This window comes from Brienomyrus brachyistius, chromosome 5, assembly GCF_023856365.1.
Source record: "Brienomyrus brachyistius isolate T26 chromosome 5, BBRACH_0.4, whole genome shotgun sequence".
NCBI lineage: Eukaryota > Metazoa > Chordata > Actinopteri > Osteoglossiformes > Mormyridae > Brienomyrus > Brienomyrus brachyistius.
In genome coordinates this window covers 21,114,793-21,137,404 of record NC_064537.1, presented here as the reverse complement: position 1 = coordinate 21,137,404, position 22,612 = coordinate 21,114,793, and the positions used below count along the sequence as shown (strand labels likewise).

At 38.2% G+C, this 22,612-nt stretch overlaps 1 protein-coding gene across 3 annotated transcripts in view; it reads left to right on the top strand.

The window, feature by feature from the left end:
• Nucleotides 1–22,612, top strand: part of LOC125741804 (protein shisa-6) — a 67,612-nt gene that overhangs the window by 30,250 nt on the left and 14,750 nt on the right. For 2 of the 3 annotated variants that reach the window (XM_049013165.1, XM_049013164.1), the window contains exon 5: nucleotides 19,046–19,084. The exons of the other annotated variant lie outside the window; for it this stretch is intronic. In XM_049013165.1, the coding sequence (XP_048869122.1) occupies nucleotides 19,046–19,084 (39 nt within the window). The remainder of the gene's footprint in view (nucleotides 1–19,045; nucleotides 19,085–22,612) is intronic. 3 annotated transcript variants of the gene reach the window in all.

Below are 22,612 nucleotides of genomic sequence, written 5' to 3'. Positions count from 1 at the left end.
AGATTCCGACAGAGTATAAGGGTTAAACACATAAAATACAAATACATGCTGTAATTTTTTTTTATTATCACTTTTTGTTTGTTGCCTTTAAGAGATTCATTTTGGAAAGTTCGATGTATCAGGTTTTCCAGGAGCATAACAGCTTGAACGCGGCATATTGATTTGTTATCTGAAAGTGCATCCTTTCCCATTGATACACATATACCATAGGACAGTCTGCAGAGAGGTAATCTCAGTAGTCCTCCTATTCTTATTCTGTGAGCTTTTCTCCTTCGAGCCATGGGTTGGTATTAACACACCCTGCTACACCATGCTGCTACCACCCAATGGCGTATAGCTGGTTGTTGTTTTTTTTCCCAACTTGTGATTAAATTCTGTCAAAAGTAGTTGAATATCGCTAAAAGTTTAATCCAGCATATACTGTACAGACATCCAGAGAACCATGAAAGCGTTAAATTAAACTCAGGAAGTTGCTTGTGCACCTGCTATGTAGAGCCCTTGGGAATTCCAGCCAAGAAACTGTGAAAACTGGTTATATTATCCAGAGAAGTAGGCACTTATCTGTTTGTGAAGGTCAATGCGGCCATGCCACACTTCAAGAGCTCCTCTTTTATTACCCAAATGAAAACGTTCAATAAACTAAACTGCTTTCAAGTACCAGTTCTCAAGTATGTGATTTAATAGCATTTATTTTGAAATGCAGTGTCACGATATGCCTTTTAAGTCCAGGTGAGAATAAAATAGGAATTTATTTGTAGCTATTAGTGCCTTATTCTATAAATATAATAGCATCTTGAGGCATTATGTCTTATCGGGTCATTTCAGAATGATTAGATTTTTTTTTTAGTAGGACATATTTCAAGTAAATATCTTGTTAAATTAGATATTATAAGTAATATACACACATTTTCAAATAGAAATGTAGTAAAAAGATCAACATTACAATTTTTTTTTTGGTGAATACAATTTTGTCCGAGTTTTTCCATTATATTATTATTTATAGTGCAAAAGAAAGATTTTATTTTAGATTGCAACTTCCTTCAAAGCACTTTTCTTCAGTTTTTACATAGTACTAGTTATATTCTGGGTATGCGATTTCTAATGAAATATTCACTGGAGGTATTGAAATTTAAATTTTCTTTTAAAACAAAATACAAATGACACTCATATACTGTCTTTTTTCAAATAGGGGATGGCATAGTGGCTTGGCATGTGGTACTGGTGGGAACAGAGAGTAAGGGATCCCTCCTTGTGGTGAAAGGTTCATACTCTGCGACTGGCAATGTAATCGTATCACCATTGGGTCCTTCAACAAGGCCCTTATCCTCACCTGCTCCAGGGACACGTGACCTGACTTAAGGCCTAGCCCTAAACTTTCCTTGTTAGTACATCACTTTGCACAAATGCTGCTGCTCTGTAAATAAATATAACTAGCCTCATACATTCAGCGTTTGGGGTTTCAAATAATGTTAGTGGAGAACATGCATCCTGTATTGCACGGTTCCTCCAGGAACTCATAGTCTGAAGTCCAAAAACATTAGCTGAATTGGTGTTTATAAGTTCCCCACAGTGTGTGATTCTACTTGTTTCGTCCTTGTGATTAACCGGCACCCAGCGTAGGGTGTTCCTGTGCTTTTGTGCCACGGAGTTTCAGCTCTAGGCTGTCTTTGGCCAAGTGGCTCGAAGTTGGCTGGATTTAGTAACTTGAGCACTTTTACTGTAATTCAATCTGGGCAAAAGTAGGTTTAGATCATGCTCTGCCCTCAAATGGAGAGTTTGTTTACCCAGCTTACACGAGTTTATGTAATATCAGCCACCACTTGTTGTACTTCAATTACGCAGAACAGTTCATGAGGGTTGGCACTTTTTTTTACATTGCTTTGACTCATGCTTTTCTAACTCTGGCCAAATGCTATTGTGTCTCATATTAGATCCATTCCCTCAAAGGGACAGCTTGGTTGATAGCACTGTTTTAACACTTATTTTCCTGTCATAATAATCCAAAAACAATTTAACCAGTAGCCTGAAGATGAGTGAAAGTATATGAGCTTGTCAGGTGCAAATGAGAGTGACACAGATGCGTCCATATACATAGAAAACACAGATGTTGGCAGAATGCCGAATGGAGAGGATGAAAAAGATTTTTTTTTTTTGCTATTTAAATTTACAGCTTATGTAATACGCGCATACATCTGTACAATTCCCTGTCTGACTTTATGCTGTTTGTTTTGATGAGTACTATTCAGTAATGCTGATGTTTATCAATAAATGAAGATCGGTACCGTTGTCTGCCAGTTTGTGGATACACGAAGGTTAATCAGAACCCACTCAGAGCAAGAATAAATAAATCACTCAATTAATTGTATACTCATTGCCACCATTTGCTGATTTGGGGAAGCGGGAGTTTTCCCAAAAGCTTTTCACACACTGAGCTTCCTATTCAAGGCCCAAGATAATGTCTGCATTATCAAGGTATCTCATATAATATACATTTCCTTTTCATATCTTTAAAAATATAGCATATTTTCTATAGCACCCCCCTCAACCATCAGGATAGGCATTTCAAAAGATTGACTGGCAATTTAAATAAGGCTGTGCAACTAATGTAAGACTGTTTTTTTTTTTTTTGCAAAACATTTAAAAGTTTACTTTTCACTGTAAACCATATTTTGGAACCCTTTGTTAATTACAATAATTGTGTTGACGGTTATTTCTCAACTGTGGGAACATTTCTGAATGTGGTCAGAGTCACAATCAGCGAAAATAAGCGATTTAAGCATGAAATCACTGTAAATGTTCACTCTATGTTAAGTACACATGGTACTTCTAGATTTTTAAAGAAAATCTATAATTACTCATGACATCTGGTTGTTTACTACAATTATTAGAACTTTTACTATAATTATCCTGTTATTTTGAAATTGAAGCAATAAAATCAACAATTGTAACTATAATTTCTATTTCAAAATACAAGAAGTTTAACTAATAACAGATTTAGCAGTGTTCATTTTACAAGTTTTTTCCTATGAAAACTTTTTCCTTTCCAAACAGTATCATCTAGCATTTTAATTATTCTTCTGTCACATTGTCATTCAGTCTTTTTTGGGATATTTGAAACTCTGAAGAGTCAAAACGTCTGTTGTGACCATTTAGAAAATAATTAATTTGCTTGCTACTACATACACTTTAAAAAAATAATTTAAAACTAGTCTCAAATGATTGAAATGTATTTATGCTGTCTGTTTCAAAGGCATACCACGATGACTATATATGAGATACATTGATTATAATTAGCAGTGAAAATAAAATTGGACAAAAACCATGATTAAGTATTTTTGACCCAAATTAATACTTAAGTTTTATACATTTTTTAAGTTCATGTTTCGAGTAGTATTTCTGGTTTGAGGGTGGTTGTCCCATCGAGTATCTGTTTATTATGTGAAAGTCCTTTCAAATTGGACTAAATTGGTTTTAGTTTTAGTAAGTAGTTTGAAGATATGTTTTCCCAATGTAATTTACGATAAAGAAGTGATGAAGCACTTCTCCTCTGCCTTCCCCTGCTAGAAGAGTCCTAAAGCCAAAACATGGGCATGCTGAATGTTGAATTATTTAATATACCCTGTGTGGATATTCATTTTTTAATATATCTGCACCTCAAATTTAATTCTATGAAATTCTATCTGAAGCGGAGCGATTTATGAGTTTACCATAGTGTACAAAGCAATTCTACGCATGTCTCTCTCCTGTCATTGTCTCCCACAGTTCACTGCATGGGAGCTCCTTTGATGGACTCAGTGACATTGGTCATGACACTGCAACTTGGTCTGTCACAAAGATGGACTGTTCCTAGGCTGTAAGGTGTCTTCCTGGTCATGGATATTGTAGATATTGTATCATTTGATATTATAAGTGGGTGGCCTGGTGGATAAGTGGGTAGCACCATTGCCTCATATCTTCAGGGTTGGGGATTTGAATGCCACCTCTGCTCTGCTAAGTCAAGTGTTTATGTTTTCCCTCTGTTGTGTGGGTTTCCTCCAGTTAGTCTCATTTCTTCCCACAATAAAAAAAAACATTAAGCTAGGCTAATTGGCATCCCTAAAGTCCCCATAGTGTATGACTGTGTGTGTGTGTGTATGTGTGTGTGTGTGTGTATGTGCCCTGCCATGGTCTGGCATCCTGTCCAGGGTTTCTGTATGTAGCTTTGTTTTCTGTCCTCTGCCTGGTATTGGCTCCAGGGCCCCCATGACCAAATGCTTTGAAAATGGATGAATGCGTCTAGTATCATAACAATGTAACATATTAATACCTTCATATTCATCCAGAGATAAAATATGAAGTTCAACATAAAACACATGAGATATTCAACAAATTCACCAAAAAAACTGTAACTCTATCGCAGAATATACTTCAAAACTACTCATTTTATGTTATACAAGTTTGCACATGAACAGTTACAATACTGATGCTATTACTTACTGTTAAGAAATAATCATGTGAAATTTGGTTTTAATAATAAGTGTATTTAAATGACATTCGACAAATACATTTGATGTTATAATGTTACAAATTTAAATTAGTAAGCTCACAGATGAATAATGGTTACAATTCTCTGGTTCTTTTCATGACAGAAGTTTGGAATTGTCACTTGGAATTGTACATTTACCCTCAGAGTTGGCCTGTGTACAGACTTTGCTCACGCTTTTGCTTTGAGTGGAATGCTGTTTGACATTTATCCCACATGCCTTCCAAATAAAAAACCTTTAAGTGTGCAGCCAACATTTCAACTGCCGGCCTTAAACAAAGTGTATAAACAATTATTGATCTGTATGCATATGTTTAAAAATATTGAACTTTATAGAATCTATTTTTGACCAAGAGAAAGGAGGCGCTGTTATCATTCTAAAATGTAGCTTCGGCTGTATGGGTATAACTACAAAATTAATTTCAATTGTATTGTGTTGTATGGATGGATGGATGGATGGATGGATGGATGGATAGATAGATAGATAGATAGATAGATAGATAGATAGATAGATAGATAGGCTATGAGCCAGTGTTTCTTCTACAGAGGCTCCTACTATGGAAATTTATGCTTAAAACTGTCAGCTTCAGAATATTTTACCCATTTTCCTTTAGACTCCAATGAAGCAAAGTATCAGCATTAAGCAGTGGCAAAGACATATGTAACACATTTTGCAGATGCATTCAGGGGCCTTTGTGCAGCAGCATTTTTCATGAAACAGCAGCTCTGTGAGGTTCCCTGGGAAGACAGTGATTTTTAAGCAAAGCTACAGCCAAGCAATGCTTGAAGCAAGAAGAAGCAAGAAAGTAATTGAAAAGCACAGATAACAAGAAGGGTATAATAAATATCAAAGTCTTTGAGTAACCCTAGGAGTGCTGTTTAATAACAGGCTATTCATCAAGATATATAAGGTAAATGGGACCGCTTAGACTTCTGGGAACTTGTGTAAACTGAAAAATCAGGCAAGATGGGAGAAAATGTTTATGAACAAACACAACCCCAAGCAGTTGCATATGTACCAATCAGCTATAGCATAAAAAACACCTGCCTAATACTGAGTAGGTCCACCTTGTGTTGCCAAAACAGCTCTGAACCATCAAGGAATGGACTTCATAAGTCCTCTGAAAGTGTCAAGTAGTCTCAGACACCAGAGTGCAAGGTGGGGCCTCCATGGATCAGACTTGTTTGTCCAGCACATCCCACAGATGTTCAATCGGATTGAGATCTGGGAGATTTGGAGGCCAAGTCAACCCCTTGAACTCTTTTTCGTGTTCCTCAAACCATTCCTGAACAATTTCTTAAGTGTGGCAGGGAGCATTATCCTGCTGAAAGAGGCCACTGCCATCGAGGAATACCACTGCCATGAAGGGGCGAACCCTGATTTACAACAATATTTAAGTCGGTAGTACGTATCAAATTAACATCTACATGGATGCCAGGGCCCAAGGTTTCCTAGCAGAACATTGCCCACAGCATCACACTGCCTCCATTAACCGGCTTGCCTTCTTTCCATAGTCCACATATTGTAACAGAAAATGTAATTCATCAGGCCAGGTCACCTTCTTCTATTGCTCCATGAGCTAGTTCTGATGCTCATGTGCCTGTCGTAGGCACTTTTGCCAGCCTCAGTCCCAGCAAGCTGTGATGCACTATGAGTTCTTTGACTATGACACCTTTCTCTCATAGCCAGCATTAACTTTTAGGATATTTGTGCTACAGTAGATCTTCTGTGGGATCGGACCAGACGGGCTAACCTTTGCTCCCCAAGTACATCAGTTAGTTTTGGGCACCCATGACCCCATTGCAAGTTTTCCGATTGGCCTTCTTTGGACCCCTTTTGGTAGGTACTGACCACTGCATTCCGAGCACAACCTACAAGATCTGCCGTTTCGGAGATGCTCTGACCCAGTCATCTAGCCATCACAATTTGGGCCTTGTCAAAGTTGCTCAGATCCTTACATTAGTCTATTTTTCCTGCTTCCAACACATCAACTTCAAGAAGTGATTTTTGACTTGGCTGTCATAATATTAGCATTTCATGTTGTTGACTCAGATGAATACAACAAGTGGTGGTTTATTTTGGATCTGATTATGCAGCATAATAATTAACCAGCACCAAGTTCAACCCAATAACTTTAGTCAGTTAAAAATGACACTGGCATCAAATGAAAATGGAGATCTTCTGCAAAATCCTGAAAAGTTTGCCAGGAAGAAGTAAATCACTTCCCTTTCCAAAAATGGTAAAGAATAATAAATTAAGGCATAATCTTGAAGTAGCAGACTTGAACATCTCTTTCTGAGGGACTTTAGTTTTATGCAAGTAACAACAGAAGAGGACTGAAGTAACTTCTCGTGTCAATAGTCCGCTATGTTTGAAGATATTTTCCTTTATATTATTTTATATTTAACTTATTCTTTATGTGGATTATTTTCTTTCATTTTCTTTTCACAGAAGTTATTTTAATTGTGTGACTTATGCAGGGAAGGAAAAGATATTGAATGTGCTGTGCCTGTAGTTTTATTAATTTATTACTTATTAATTACTTGCCGATACAATGCATTTATTTTACACCTACATGTAAGTTCAACACATCTTTCTTTTACTTGTATAGGTTATAGCAATGACATGCATAATAGAAATCATTGTTTCCTAAAATATTTAGTTTCTCATTTAAAACAGAAAAAAAGTAATTATGTACGACTATCAGACAGTATGTACTGCAGTAGGTCTTTTTTTCTGCTCAGACTAAAGCTTTAAATTAATTTGCTTTCCAATTCCAGGCACTGTTTGTTGGTTACAACAAAACAAACTGAATAATTCGGGTTCAGTTTTATTTTAATTACCTAATTATGTCAAACTAATCATACTGTTCAACTTTACATAATTATTGTAACATTTATTGAAATTTTAAATTGTCTATACAGTTTCTGAGACTGTGTGTCCTACTCAGGGTTGTCGGGTGTCCAGGGATTTAAACCCTAGTTCCAGAGGTGTGAGGTGACAATGAGGTGACAATTTTTACTGCCATTATGAAATAAACAGATTTGTTCTGATACAATGGATATGTAACTTAGAGTCAGTAAAGTGCTGGATAACAAATTAGCAAAGGACCAAATTAAACACAGCTTAGGGTTCTCTCATCAGTGAAAGGGTGTATTGATCAATCTAGTCATAGACCCCTGTTTTTCAAATCACGGTCGTTGAGGTCCGAGCACTGCTGGTTTTCCAGCCTTCCTTTACCTGTGAGCCAGGTGTGAAGCCTCTGGCCAATCAGAATCAGTAATTATTAAACTAACTACCTGGGAGAACTGAAAACAAGGCCTGGATTTGGAATCGATGTCCAGATTTGAAGAGCCCTGTCATTAACTGACTAATATAGGGCAACGCGGCTGCCTAGCAAGATTCTCTAGATAATAGGTGTCGATGGTACTTAAAGAGCATGTTACTTATATTAGTTATGGTGATATTGCTTAGAACTAATGATTCTCAATGATAAGGAATGAATCTCATGTAGATTTTTTTCTTTTGTGCATGATTTTACTGTATGGCTAAGCTTTCATTAAAAATGATCACCCGCTAATATTCATGATATTATCAAGTTTCCTAAAATAACTTAAAATTCCAAACCAACAATCGTTTTAAACAAAAACAAATAAATGAAGGCATGCCTATATCTCTGTCAGAAATGCCATCACAGATAAAAATTGCATATTTTTCTAGGAGAAAAAAAAACAGTTAGTATACATGTATCGTATAGTGTACGTGCTTTTCCATCATAAGATGCATTTATTTTTGGATGTAGCTTGAAAAAAGCAAGATGCCTTCAGTGTGATCTTTAACGGAAAAAGAAAATTATTATAATTGCGGTTATTTCTTTTCTAAATAGAAAAGAGGTCGGGGTCATTCTGTGCCCGCTTGGCTGTGCAGCACATAATTGATTCTATTGGGAATATGATTCTACAAAAGTGCATAGAAGGATAATGATCGTGCCTAATGTTTGGCAGCTCGTGCCGTCATTATTTTCTGTTTATTTTCTGTCTTTCTGTTTTATAGGTAGTCACAGCATTGTCGTAAGATTAGCATTTCATGTTCTTAACTCAGTACCTCTTTAAGCTATAGACAGTTGTATGTAATTAATAAAGACAACCATGGGGGTCACCCTCATTAAATCTGAGGGGGATGTGTCCCCCTCACATTTCATAATTATTCGTTTGGACCCCCCCCAGATTTAACATAACGTATTAGTTTTATGCCAGTGTGTCCCCCCCACATTCAAAATGCTTCTGATGCCCCTGAAGACAACTGTTAACTTTATTGGGTTTTTCATTTAATCCTCCTTCCAAACAACGAGTCCATATACAATATTTATATATTTGCATATTAGTCAGTTTTTCTCAAGTGCCTTCGTGGTATTTTATATGACCCTTAACTTGACTGAGCCAGACTGAGCTGCTTTTACTGTTTGGTTACCCAGGCTAGTCAGATGTCTTTCAGTGTTTTCTGGTCCTGCGACTGCCTCACTCTCTCTCACAGCAACAATGCTTGTATGTAGGTAGAGGCAGATGGCTGATAATACAGTACCACACAAGTAAGAGATTTCGCTCTCTGGAGAAGACGAGAAAAATTTTTGAGTAACTTCATGTTATATATCACATATTATATACTTTCTCAAATTATGTAGTATAAGCAATTAATAAACATATGTGTATTATTTCTTAATATATCCTATATGTATTTCTTAATATTATCATTTCAGTATTTAAATGTTTATGAATGAAACTCTGAATGGAGAAGTCCCTCCAGTTAATATAACATTAAAACTCTGTACACTCTTCTTAGAAGGGTTACAGGAATGGGTTCCCTTTTACAAATAAAACAGCAATTGCTCCTTCTAAACATTTGTGACATGATAAGTGTTTGAACTGCGCAGGCTGTGACAGAAGAGAAGAGCATGCTAACTTCTGAAATGCATGGCGGATCTCAAAAAGGGGTGTCAAACAGAGTGATTCAAATTCTCAGCGTATTTTACTTGTTCTTTTGTATCCACTCTCTGAATCACGCAAGAACCAACTGCATTTCGGTATTTGAAAGATTGAATATATCAATGAATTTGTCAGGATTTAATTACGACTTGCCCTTTTTGTGGGAATCGATTCATATTCATAAACCCATGACTAAAAGGCAGAGCAGCATGTTTATATGTGTACTATATGTAAAAGTTCACTGGAAATGTAGTGATTGTGAGAGTATATACTTTACTTCAATATTTACTGCACCGTTTATGCATAAACACTATATCTTCAAACAAACCTAGCTCTTTTTTTAACTATTGATCTACAAATTTTGTGGTTACTATAGTGAAACCGTGCACGATATAAATCTTATAATTACAGTAACAAGATAGGCAAAAGCAGAACCCCCCCCTCCCAGAAAAAGAAAAAAAAAAGAAATGTATAGGAATTGATTAAATGATCTTTCGTCTTCTATTATTTATGGTTACATTATATGTTATAGTGTTATTGCATAAAACAAATGATTGGATTATATATTTAATGGTTCATTTTCTATATTACCATGTGCACATATTGATGATACATTTACATTTTTCTCCAAGCAATTAGACAAGCATCTTGTGTTGAATTTTCTTAGAATTTTTAAACCAAAGGATTGCATGCGTCTGCCGTATGGCCATGCTTTCATTTGTGACAGAAACAGCCCTTGATGTGCCTCACTGTTTTCTTTTTTTATGAGAAACATGCAATATAGCTTAATTAAAGTCTCCAAACCAACAAACACCATGGATCAGAGACAGAACAAGACAGTGACTTTCACAACTGGGTGTGTTTATCATTTACGCCGCAGCAGGAAGTCACCACAGAAAGAAATCTAAGTGAAAAAAATTACGTGTAACGTTGCCATGCATGAAGCGGAATTTGCCCTTTTCATCATCTGTGATTTTCATTCACCCTCATATCTTGCTGTAGAATTTCTTACTAATGAACCTGTTGGAATCAGATGAGCTATGCATCCCGAAACGATGCTGGCCTTACATAAAACTCCAAGAATCACTCGCTGTGTCCCTAACTCTGTTAGTCTCTCTCGCTCCTGTTTTTTTTCTCTTCCAGGATGGAAGTCTGATGCCTAAAAAAAGAACATTTAATGAAAGCATCATGTACACCTGATTGGTGTTCTCGAGCAGATGCTTACTGTGGAGAAAACATTGTTATCCTTGATTAAGTGAAACTGCTCTGATTTTCTCAGATAACAGAACTGAAACAGGATAATTGCTTTGCGCAATTATGAAAAATATTGAGAGAAAAAAGTAATGAATGAGTTGCGGAGAAAGTTTTTGTCAGACTTCCACAAATTCACTCCCAGATTTTTTTTCTTCTCATGCTCATTAATGCCTCTCTTAGGCAGCATAGGCCACAACCTAGATGGAGTGCTAGAGCAACACAGGACACATTCGCATACCATGGGCAGTTCAGAGATGCCAATTAGCCTAACTGCATGTCTTTGGACTGTGAGAAGAACCCCGAACCCCACCCAGCACAAGGAGAACATGCAAACTCCACACAGCCTGGTCACATTTGAATTTACAGCCCTGGAAGTAGGAGGCAAGAGTGCTATCCACTGAGTCACCCCATAGCGGATTTAGCTCATCTGTGAAATTATCTTTAGATGATAGTTGTTTATTGCTTTATTTAAATGATGATGTCTAGGAGCAGAGCATTTCTACAGATTGCAGCATTATTTCCTTGTCTTTGCCATTGTATCATTATACTGATAAGAATGAACGGAGACAATAAAATTGATTTTTTTTTTTTAATATTTGTTTAGGTAACAGGTATAACACTGAAGAGGTATCGGGCAAACATTGTCACATTGTCACATTGTCACATTGTCACAAACCACCACAGATTTGAGAGGATGTGACTTCTGAATGAATGGCCAAATTATTTGGGCCTGATTAAAAGCATGTTTGTAACACAGTTGATTTCGTCGCAGTGCATCATCGGTCACGTAATTTTAAAGTATGAACTGAATTGCTGACTGCAAATTAGGTGCATTCAAAGTACTTAGTGAGTGGCTTCTTAAGCATGCATGCTGGCAAGCTGATGGCGGTCTTCGTGTAGGGACCTCTGACAATGGGAATTTCCCTCGGGACGTTTTTACATTACACCGATCACAGCGAAACGCTCTCAAAAAGCAAGCAGCCGACATCAGATTTCGAGGAGATCATTCGTACAGGGCTATATATCAAGTCAAATCCTTTTTTTTTTCACCAGGAATAGGGAACACATTATTAAGAGTGGTTTTCTCAATTGTCATCGAGAAACCCTCCGTCGGTAATAGGCTGCACCCAATAGCACAGGTCCCATCAACAAACCTCCCAAGCAAGCATATTGTTTTGATGCTCACGGGCTGTCTTCAGCATTAATAATGATTACCATCCGGAATTGACGTCCATATATCATTATTTTGCCGGTATGGACGCACACGCAGGAATCACAGAGGGATGGTAGCGGAACATTCACAGTGGGACACCTAACAAGACGCGAGTGGCGCTTACAGAGCCTCCTGCCACAGGTTCGGCGAGAAGGAGAATGGGATGCCAATTAATTTGTTAGTATGCTAATGAAAGAAAGCCATGGTGCTTCCAAACAAAAGGCCCGTTCAAAGTATGTCACCCCGCAGGATGTTTAATTAATGTGAGCATTACTGTGCCGAAGTGCTTATCTCAGTGAGTGTTTATTCTGGATACTTAGAACGGCGCACATCATTACAGCACAGGCACTGGCTCAGACAATTAATCTATAATGCCCATGGCTTCAGCGGCATGCAGCTCTATCCGTCACTGTCTCCAATTCAGAGTAACACGGCCGCAGCAGGTGGCCCGAATTTCTACTGTATGACAGACAGTGGTAGGGATGTCCTGCAAAACGTTTCATGGAAATGCATAAATGAGCGAAACACATAATAGAATAAATCACATCTTACTTTTTCTGTGCACATTTCCAGCTGAATAAAGGAGGCACTAAACTGTAAGTGATGCGGGTCTGCTAAGGTACTTAATCCTGAATGTACAAGGAACATATATCTGCAATAAGATGTTCAGTGAATAGTCTAGATTTACTGGGACATCCAGCTCCTTGTCGAGTTAAATGAATTTTTCTCATAAGTTCCGATGGCTTGTATGTCATGTTTCAGTTTCTTATGCATGAAAACAATGAGAAAAAAATATTTTTTTTCTTACTAAGCAAATGATAGGAAACCACTTCGTCTCTATTTAGGTTTCAGTGTGACTTAGACGTATTCGCAGGGCAATGGTTAATGTGCAGACTACTTAAGTACTTAAAGTACTTTCAGTATGATCAAGAGTTTGCAGATTGAAATCTCAATGGAGGAACTCCTGTTTTAGCCTTGAACAGGGTACTTAAGACAAATTCCTTAAGTAATTATCCTGGTGGGTTAAACTGTAAGGTAGTTAGCTATGTACATCACTTTGGTTAAAAGCCTCTTCAAATTTATTTTGCAAATGAATGTGATTTCATCTGCAGCACTTCAGTGTTATTATCACCTTAATTGTGATTGCCTCTATTTTCATATTTCTTTTACCGTATCCAGTCTTTACTGGAGCATGCAGCAGTCTTCTTATCTGCGGAACGCGCTGTCAAAGGAAGCCTGCAGCCATTCCGATTCTTACGAAATCCTATGACAGTTAAGCATAATTGTGTCTTTGAGTTGCGACTGCTGGCTTCTACGTTATTATAGTTACCTTCAATACCATTCACAATAGTTAAATAGGCTGGGGTCTCCTTGTTTCTTTAGCAGAATTAACTTTTATTCATCCAAGTCACATTAGTATGGGGCCATAATTATGCTTACATAAGTAATTTCCTGCATTGACATGTTTTGGAGAAATACAGTTTCTGCTCAGTGGATAGACATCCTTGTTGTAATACATCAAGTTTATTCTTTTTTTGGACACCAGAGACAAGGTGTCTTTGCTTCTCCTGTTCCCTTCCCCTTGGGCCTAAGATCAACATCTGAACATCAGTGACTAGTGTAAAACAAGACAGCAAATGGTTACATGGTGAAAAGAGCACTGCCAGTGGACTGGTGGCCTCCGCTAAACTGCATTGGTTTGACTTGACTGTCTGAAACAGAGTCATAGTGTTTTGTTTTTCTTCAGTCCTACCGTGTTTTTTGATCGATTGAATATCTTCTGTGGTACTTCGCTTAACAGATACATTACTAAGCCATGTTATAAAAGGGACACGACTCGTTCATTAACCATGTTAAGAGCTGTCCGCTATGACTCTAACCTTAAGTTTGTTTAGCACAAATGGTAGAAACTCCAGCTTCCCCCATAAAATTGCCAAAAGGGTAGAATTAGTCAGTGTATCAATGTAAATTCATTGTATTTGTGGTTAAAAGTGTACTCCATCTTACTAATTGACCCACTGCACTGATCATTTCACGGAAGTTGCTTTGGACTTCATATATGTTACTTTTCCCTTTGAAACCAGGATAAATACAGCCCACAGCCAACAGAGCCCATTGACGTCATGCTTCAATGGAAGTCTATGGAAGACCCTTGTAAACTTTATCTAAATGGAGAATACACAAAAGCTTATTGTTTAATATGCTCTGATTACGTGATTTCAGAGCCCAGACGTGCTTCACTGTGAGTCTATGGGAGCTTCATACATAGATTTTGCTTAGGCGATGTTGTCTGGATAGATGGACTTTCAGTCAAATATTTTAGAACACCTGGAAAACACGTTTCTCTGCACAAGAAAGGATTAACTTCCCAATAACATCAACGCTCCTAGTGTCAGTGGTTTTAGCTTGCAGTATTCATTCATTCTGTTGCATGCAGGTACACAAAGGCATTAAATTGAAACCTGGTGAGACAGTTTCTTTTATATGTCATATTCCTTATTATTGGTATTTGTAAATATTGTAAATAAAGTTGTCATGACTGAGTTTTGAGTTTGATCGTTTGTTTAATTTTCAAGTTCAGTGATTTTTTAGTAGACTAGTTAGTTGACTTGCTAACTAAGCTGTGTGTTTGTTCAAGCTGAGCTAGAGGCTTTGAAGCATGGCAAACAGGGCAGCAAATCTTGTTGACATCATTCCAAAGAAGTTCTTTAGAGCAGAATTAGCGCGTAAGTAGCTGGCCAGCTAAAATACCCGATTACCAAGGTATTCCCACTCTGTGCTTCTCCTGTTTGAGGAATCACCACCCACCATGTCACATCCATCCATCCATCCATTTTCCAAACCGCTTATCCTACTGGGTCGCGGGGGGTCCAGAGTCTATCCCGGAAGCAATGGGCACGAGGCAGGGAACAACCCAGGATGGGGGGCCGGCCCATCGCAGGGCACACTCACACACCATTCACTCACACATGCACACCTACGGGCAAGTTAGCAACTCCAATTAGCCACAGCATGTTTTTGGACTGTGCTGGGAAACCGGAGTACCCGGAGGAAACCACACAACGACATGGGGAGAACATGCAAACTCCACACACATGTGACCCAGGCAGAGACTCAAACCCAGTTCTCAGAGGTGTGAGGCAACAGTGCTAACCACTGCACCACTATGCTGCAATTTGCTTTTTTTAACCCCTTAAATTGGATTTAAAGACAATGTTTTAACCTCAGCTGAAGTTAGTTGAAATGATTGATTAAACTGCCTTGTGAACACACTTGGATATTCATTCCAATTATGCCATAGCACTATAAAACAATAACCGTTAAAACTTATTTTAACCCATCGAGGCTTCCTGTTGTATATCTTCTCTAGATCACAAATTTTCATTAGCCTCACTGCAGCAGGAGTGCTCTCTTGTCCTGTTATTAGAAAGGATTATTGAATATTGCTCTGACTGTACCCTCCTTAATGTTGCTCTGTGGTATATCAAATTTTAGATACATTAGCGCATTTCTCCAGGGTTAGGGAAATGTATGTAGCTGATGTAAGTTGGGGACCTTCGAGTAAATTCTGTGAAACATGGACTCTTGTACACATCCTGGTTTCCATATAGGAAAGCTGGAGTTTAAAAGCCCGTGTATATGCATGCATAAATATTAAGTTTTCATAGAGAATTGGATGAATATCTGTGTCGCTAAACTAAGAAATTTTATGTGTAAACAGCAGCTAAGCTTTTACACAGCCAATGCATACCTTCATTTAATGGGTCTAGAAGTTGTACATTTGCGTGCCGTCAAGCAATGTTCCTTATCGACAGTTTATGGAAGTTTGTCATTTTCTTATCGTTGAAACTTTATATGACAGTAAGTTGATGTATCATTTATATCGCCCAGCTGTACAGTGTACTGCATAGCTTTTTAAATAAGGATTCATTTTCGAAGAACCTGTTTGCTTATTTAACCCAGGTAATTTCATTGTTAAAAATGACTTTATATGATAATGTAAGTTTTCCTTCGGAAATGTAATACATATCACAGATTTGTGTTCGTGCCCTGTGTTACACTGCGATATGATGCAGGGTGTCTCCTGTCTTGTGGCCTGTGCTGCCTAGGGTAGAGCCCCAGGCCAACACTGTACCTGTGTGCTGGATAAGTGGCTACGGGGGGAGGGGGGTAGATACATGTATTCAGCATTTTTTCAGGCTTACAAATCTATTCCCCCAGCCATTTTCCATATATCAACTTATGGTTGCTGTGATCCTGAGCCTTATGCTAAGAAACAGAAGCCAGACGCAGGGTTTGTTCTGGACATATCTGTAAATCAGAGTCTTCTTTTACAGCTCTCCTATGACTCAGGCAGGACTGGAAACAATAACCAGTCATCACACTGAACGTACAATGCACTTCTGGGAAATTAAATCTGTTTTCCAACAGTCATTACTAACAGGAGAGGTTAGTTCCAGAGAGAGGAGACTTTGGTCTTGTCTTGTGGTTAGCTGAGCTACACAGATTATTAACTACCTTGTTTATGCTGCTGTAAGAAAAGCTGATAATAACCGTTATGAACACAGTAAACTGAGCATAATCAATACTTGTGGACCTAATGGCTTCATCAGAGGTGTGCTGTGGGGACTTCATTATATATAACTCCCTTCAGAGCCTTCACCTAACCTAGATGCCTATGATCTACACCACTGCCTATTTATCTGATATGTATATGAACCAAGAGCATAGATCTGGGTACAGGACCATGTCCCTACCAATATTGTAAGAGTACCGTGTGTTTAGGGGGATGGAATATTTGTGCTTGATTTGGTATCTACAGTACCAGTGTTGAAACCAAACCGTCACGTTAGAGATTAACAAAAATTTGAATTCAAGGCTCTTACTTTTGTTTTTGTTTTTTTCTCCTTCATTTTAGTCAACACTGGAAAGCCATGGTAATATGAAAACCCCACTGGCTGAGCCTCCACTGTGCTTTGGTGTTTAAACGTTTAATGTTAAATTTGACACTCTACTTTAAAAGTGATTTAGCTATACATGGATGGATACTACATATGCAATTACTGGAAAAAAAATGAACTATTACAGCAGGGGTGGCCAGTTGTATCCGTAAAGGGCCGGTGCGTATGAGGGTTTTCACTTCAACTCCCTAATTAGATTACTAATTAGATGACCGATTGGCTGACGAGTCCTCACACCTGGGTTTGAACAGCTGACCTACAGGTTATCCAAAAACCCGCATACACACCGGCCCTTTGCGGATAGGGCTGCCCACCCCTGGCTTACAGTATCATCATGAGTCTTAAGAGCAGTTGGCGCTTCATGCTCATTTTAGTTCTTTTCCCCACGATTCCTAAGTTTGACTACATATTTCCCCTCCCTTTATTATTGTCTGTTTATATTTAGTGAACTTGTCCCTGCCATACCCTCTGGTCCTGTGGCTCCGGGAAAAGGATTCCCCACTGCTGAATTGAACTGTCACTTGCTGAGTCCTTGTCCCACAAGGGCCTTCTGTTCACCAGGATTTTTTAAATATTCAATTAATAACTCAACTGTATTATGACAATGTTCATGTTAGTCAAAGTGTATTTATTTACTTACTTGGACAGCAAGATTAAGTGCCCTTTGTCTTGAAATCATTCTTGGACTACTTCATATTTTAAATGCAAAAATTTTTCATTTAAAAATAGTCAGTAGAGAATAGTGAATTAAAGCTGAACTGAAGGAATTCAGGCTTTTTTTTGTAACACAACCTTATCAGTTTGACGTATGGCATGATCCTAAATTTTAAATTACTTTAATGATCGGTCTGTATATCCCTCAGTGTAGTGTAGCTTAGATCATATTTCATGCATTATCTTAACTGAATAGTGCGTCTTTTGCCATTTGTTTCAGATTGGCTTTGAGAGACATATTAAGCAGTAAATTATTTTCGAGGATATATTTCAGTTTCTACCATAGTGTGCAAGATGTACTACCAGTATACAGAAATGGGACACAGTCTTTTGTCAGGAATACATTAAAATGATAGTTCACAAATCAATGTGGTTATAACAATGGACATTAGAGAGATATGGTTTAAAGCTGAATTAAAATGTAAATGTCAGCGCACAGAGCCTAAATTCATATTTCCAAATATATTAGTGTATCTCATTTTCGGTTCAATATCACTTTCACAAAGGTTCACAGTTCTGTTTTAGTGAACTGTCTCATTAAGTTGTTCATTTTTTCATTTAATTTAAACCAACATTACATAAATCTTTTTGTTGGCTGTTATTGTCTCTATACAATAAAGGGAGAGCTTTTCTTCAGCATTTTCTCTCCCTCTGGAGGATAATTCTCATATAGCTTTTCTTCATCATAGTCTGATATCTCAGACTTTGTGTGGTTAAGACAGAAACTGTAAGGCAGAGATATTCCATTTTGGAAACTGGAAGTTCACTGGCAGGTTACCAGAAATAAGACATGTGCCACTTCATCAGTCATCACATGACAGTCCTCCTGTATAAAACCATGAGCCCCGCATTTTAAAAAGAAGCTATGGGTGTATAGAAGGATCGCACAGCTGTTTTTAGACCATCTAGGCATGCCTGAGAAGCCTCAAGCGAAAACAAGAACCCACTGATTCTGAACTGGGTTAAGAATTGGGTATGAAAAATGCCCACCAAATAAATGAAATGGATACTGTTTTCAATGATTCCTGATGTAAACTGTGATCCGCTTTCACTCATATCGTTCTTCAGATGGATACCTCTGCCTTCACAGTGCACTTAAATGCTGCAGTTGTGGCAGACTGGTAGATTGTTGCTGTTTCCAGATTGGCTGAAAGAGAACGTGATTTGTTTGCAATGTGTTTGATAGCTGTATAGTACCTTAAGATGGTGAGTCATGATGCCACTGATCATTTTTTAAACAAACAACAGAGAGTGCCGTATATTAATGAATAGGAAAGGTCTTCCACAATAGCTTGTCCTCATAGCACAATAGCATGTCATTTATTACATACATCTTTGTTTTTTGTTTTTTTCTTGCCACATGTGCTTCCACCCATTTTGCCTAATTTTGTTTTCTAGGAGATCAACACTGGCCGGGGCGATCGCAGAGCTCTTATGGTAGGCATGTATACTTCCATGATCCATGTCTGTGTTTGTGGTGAATGTGTGGTTTTAATGCTACAACATGCAAGGACAAGACCTTTCTGTCTTGCGTCAATGTGATGTGGTGATGTGTTGTCTCTCTCACTGCCTAGACGCAGTATTTAGCCTACTTACTGTAAACCGCCACCTTCGAAGTGTTTGTTTCTCCAATTTCTTGGTCTATGACTCCATCTGTCAAGAAGATACCTGCAGCAGCAAGGATAAAGACAGTTTTTAATGATGTTACTTCTTATTAATTAAAGAAGACATCAGATAAATCTGTGCTTATCTTTGCTGATGACTCGTTGAACCTCTGTCCGTGGGAAAAAAAAAAATTGAGAGAGAAGACTTGCACCTTTTAGAGGAGTCAAGAGGCTTGGAGGTAGCGTCTAATTAATACAGTCAATGAGAATAAAAAGGTTAACTGCTAACATAATTTTATCTCAAGAACAATGTGTAATTTCTCCTCCTTAAAAATGAATTGTTTTTAAATGTACCTATGAGATGAACATCTTCAAAGGAGATATGTTCTTCTTGTAATAATAGTTTTTCTTTATGGATGCATATATTTTTGCATCTTGTCAGTTTTAACAATGCAGCCAAAATCTGTTGTATGAACACACAGGACATGTTAAGTTGCTGTACTAATGGTCTATATGTGTATTTCTTTGAATTCACCAGTGATTTACACTATCTGTTTGCATTGTTTTTTTTTTTTTTGTTCTATTTTTGCTATGTAATATATAAAGTCTTGTACCCTTTTCAGTTTTTTTTCTCTTTTGTTCTTGTCTGTTTTGTCCCCACATAGTCTTAATGTCTTTTTTTTCTATAATAAGATCACATCTCTGCTTAGATGCCTTTTCTTAAGACTAAACCGATGCAATGGTGACACCGTCCTCATCTCCTGTCACTCTATTTTGAACTGACTATAATGGATCAATACCCTTCATATGTGGTGACTATTGCTTTACAATATCAGTCTTGCTATTGCAATGTCCAGCTCCATTTTCCTTCCGCCTGAGTAACATCACCTGTATTAACACACCAGTAACACTTTAGGGTGAACCTCTTCCAGAAGATCTTTGTTGTTTTCTGGTTAATCTCTGTAATGTCTACTAATGGGACAGAGACTGGTACTTACATTTTAGGAAGTGTCCATTTAGACGCAGTACTGAGATTCTCATTTCAGAATGTCATTTTGCAATATTAATTATTCCTTCTACAAAACCAGCAGGTTACAGAGGACTGAATATCAGGGAAAATGCTCTGCCATTATGGGTTAACAGGGGATCAAATTGCAGGAGTGGCATTGGGTCATTCAATATGGTAGCGTGCAATGAGGTGGCTGAGAAACATGTTGACCCCCTTGAAAGGCACTTAAGCTACAACGTACATGGTGCATTGCAGAATACATCTGTCAATACATGACATTTGCTATTGCAAGTCCCCATAAATGTAGGTCCTTGTGTCTGGTTAAACATTTCTTATAGCAACACTGAGCAGTACCTCATTTTTACCTCTATAGAGTACTGGTTTCAGGCAGGCTCTCCTGGGTCACCGTGTCAGTTAATCAATGCCTGCTACAAATATTGTGTAGGGAATCTTAAAACCTCTTTTTAAAGGATCATGTCCAGTTTTTGGCCTTGAATTCTTTACGGGCTCCAGGTGTCTTAGCATTTGCACTGTGTTTAGTGCTCAAGAGTGTAAAGTGTCAGAATTCTTGTGTGGCTTGGATTCAGTATGTAGGTATTTTTAATAATTTTGGTAGTCTTGAAAATGGAGGTTGGATAACATAACAGATTCTTACATGTTCTGAGTAAATTGATGCTTCCTTATATATATTGATTTAGCAGACCTTAATACAGAGTCCTGCACAGACTGCTACATTTTTAACACCTTATGTGGAGAACCTTACACCTGGCATTAATAGAATTCATAGAGAAGCAATGTATCCATGGGGTTGCTGAGAAAAGAGAGCTATAGGAAGGGGAGCAGAGAACACAAAGTCCAAACCAATCAGGACTGATTTTGAAGTGGTACCACAGCCCAGATGTACTGAAACCAACACAAAGTCAGTCACTTTAATGTGAGATAACTGTGGGGTGCTGGAAAATTGGGCTCTTGAAGGCTTCTCAACCCTGTCTGGGCACTGTTGTTGTTCTTCCTGAAAAAGCTACTTAACCTCAATTTTCTTAAATATGGTGTATAATGATAAAACAATCACCATGGAAAGGGAATTTGCCAAGCATATAAATAATCATAATAATGTCACAGCAGGCTATTGTACTGTATTTGCCTCAAGACAGAACCATGAGCCCTCATAATTTAATAAAGGCAGCTATTATGGCATTTAGCACAGCAATTAAATGGTAACATTTCCTATCTGCGGTTAAATGCCAGGCCCCTAGACTGGTACTTACCTAGCGGTACACTGTTCTTCCATCTGGAACTGGGGAAAAGGGAGGCGGCATTGAGCCATGGTCTGTATGTGCTGCTGTCAGCAGGCCGGGGAGGGAAGACTGAGCTCAGCCACCACCACGAAGGGCACTGCAGCATAGGGGCGGCCACACTTCACACATGGCTTTGGTAATTAAATGGCATGGACTCCTGTTTTTCAAAGGACCCCGGGGGATGCAGACAAAAGAGGAAAAGGTCCAGCTTGCAATGGATCTGGGTCGTCACTGCCGCCCTCTCTTGTCTCCATACTCGGCTGTGGTCCAGCCCTAGGGGGGTTTTCATTAATTTTCGCACAAATGTCTGCTGCTGGCAATAATGCTTGTATATGACATGACATTTAGATGGCCATTCAAGAGCCCACATTTGGTAAAACCAACTTATTAATAACACCATTCCATTAAGCCTGCAATCCTCTATTACTGTGGCGTCTTGCATTTCATGATTGTCATTAGTAGCCACTGAGTCAAATCATGAATGATTTATTTCATCCTCGCATTTTTCTGCTTTCTTTTACGTCTCCTGTTAGTTGACGGCACCCTGCATTATTTTATTCCTGTGGACAATAAGGCGTACGTGTAATTCTGCACTCAGACTGCTGTTAGCCAAACTTTCTGGCAGACTGCAACATTTTGTGGGTTCCATACTTCTGCATTTGTTAACCGGATGTAAATTATAAGTCCTGTAACATTCAGGGATGTAAGCACTTGTGCCAAAACAGTGGCAAGGAAAGGAATTGCACTTTTCGCTGCACCTAAGGAGCAGAGAAGAAAAAGTTGCATCTAATTCACAAAAATAGTGGCCTTCTGGATGATGCAGTGGAGCACATTGCCCGGGGACTAAAGAACTGCTCATGCACATGTGCAGTGAAAATTTGGTTTGTTTAACCTTTGCTTTCCAGGAGGATTTCGAACAGTTTTTTGCGGAAATCTTGAAGGAAATTAGTAAAGCTCTCAACATCATTACTTATCAGACGAGTGCTTTTCTTTGTGCTTAGATCATGATATCTGGTGTCATTCACAGGAAGGTGTTCTCTTGAACTGATTACTC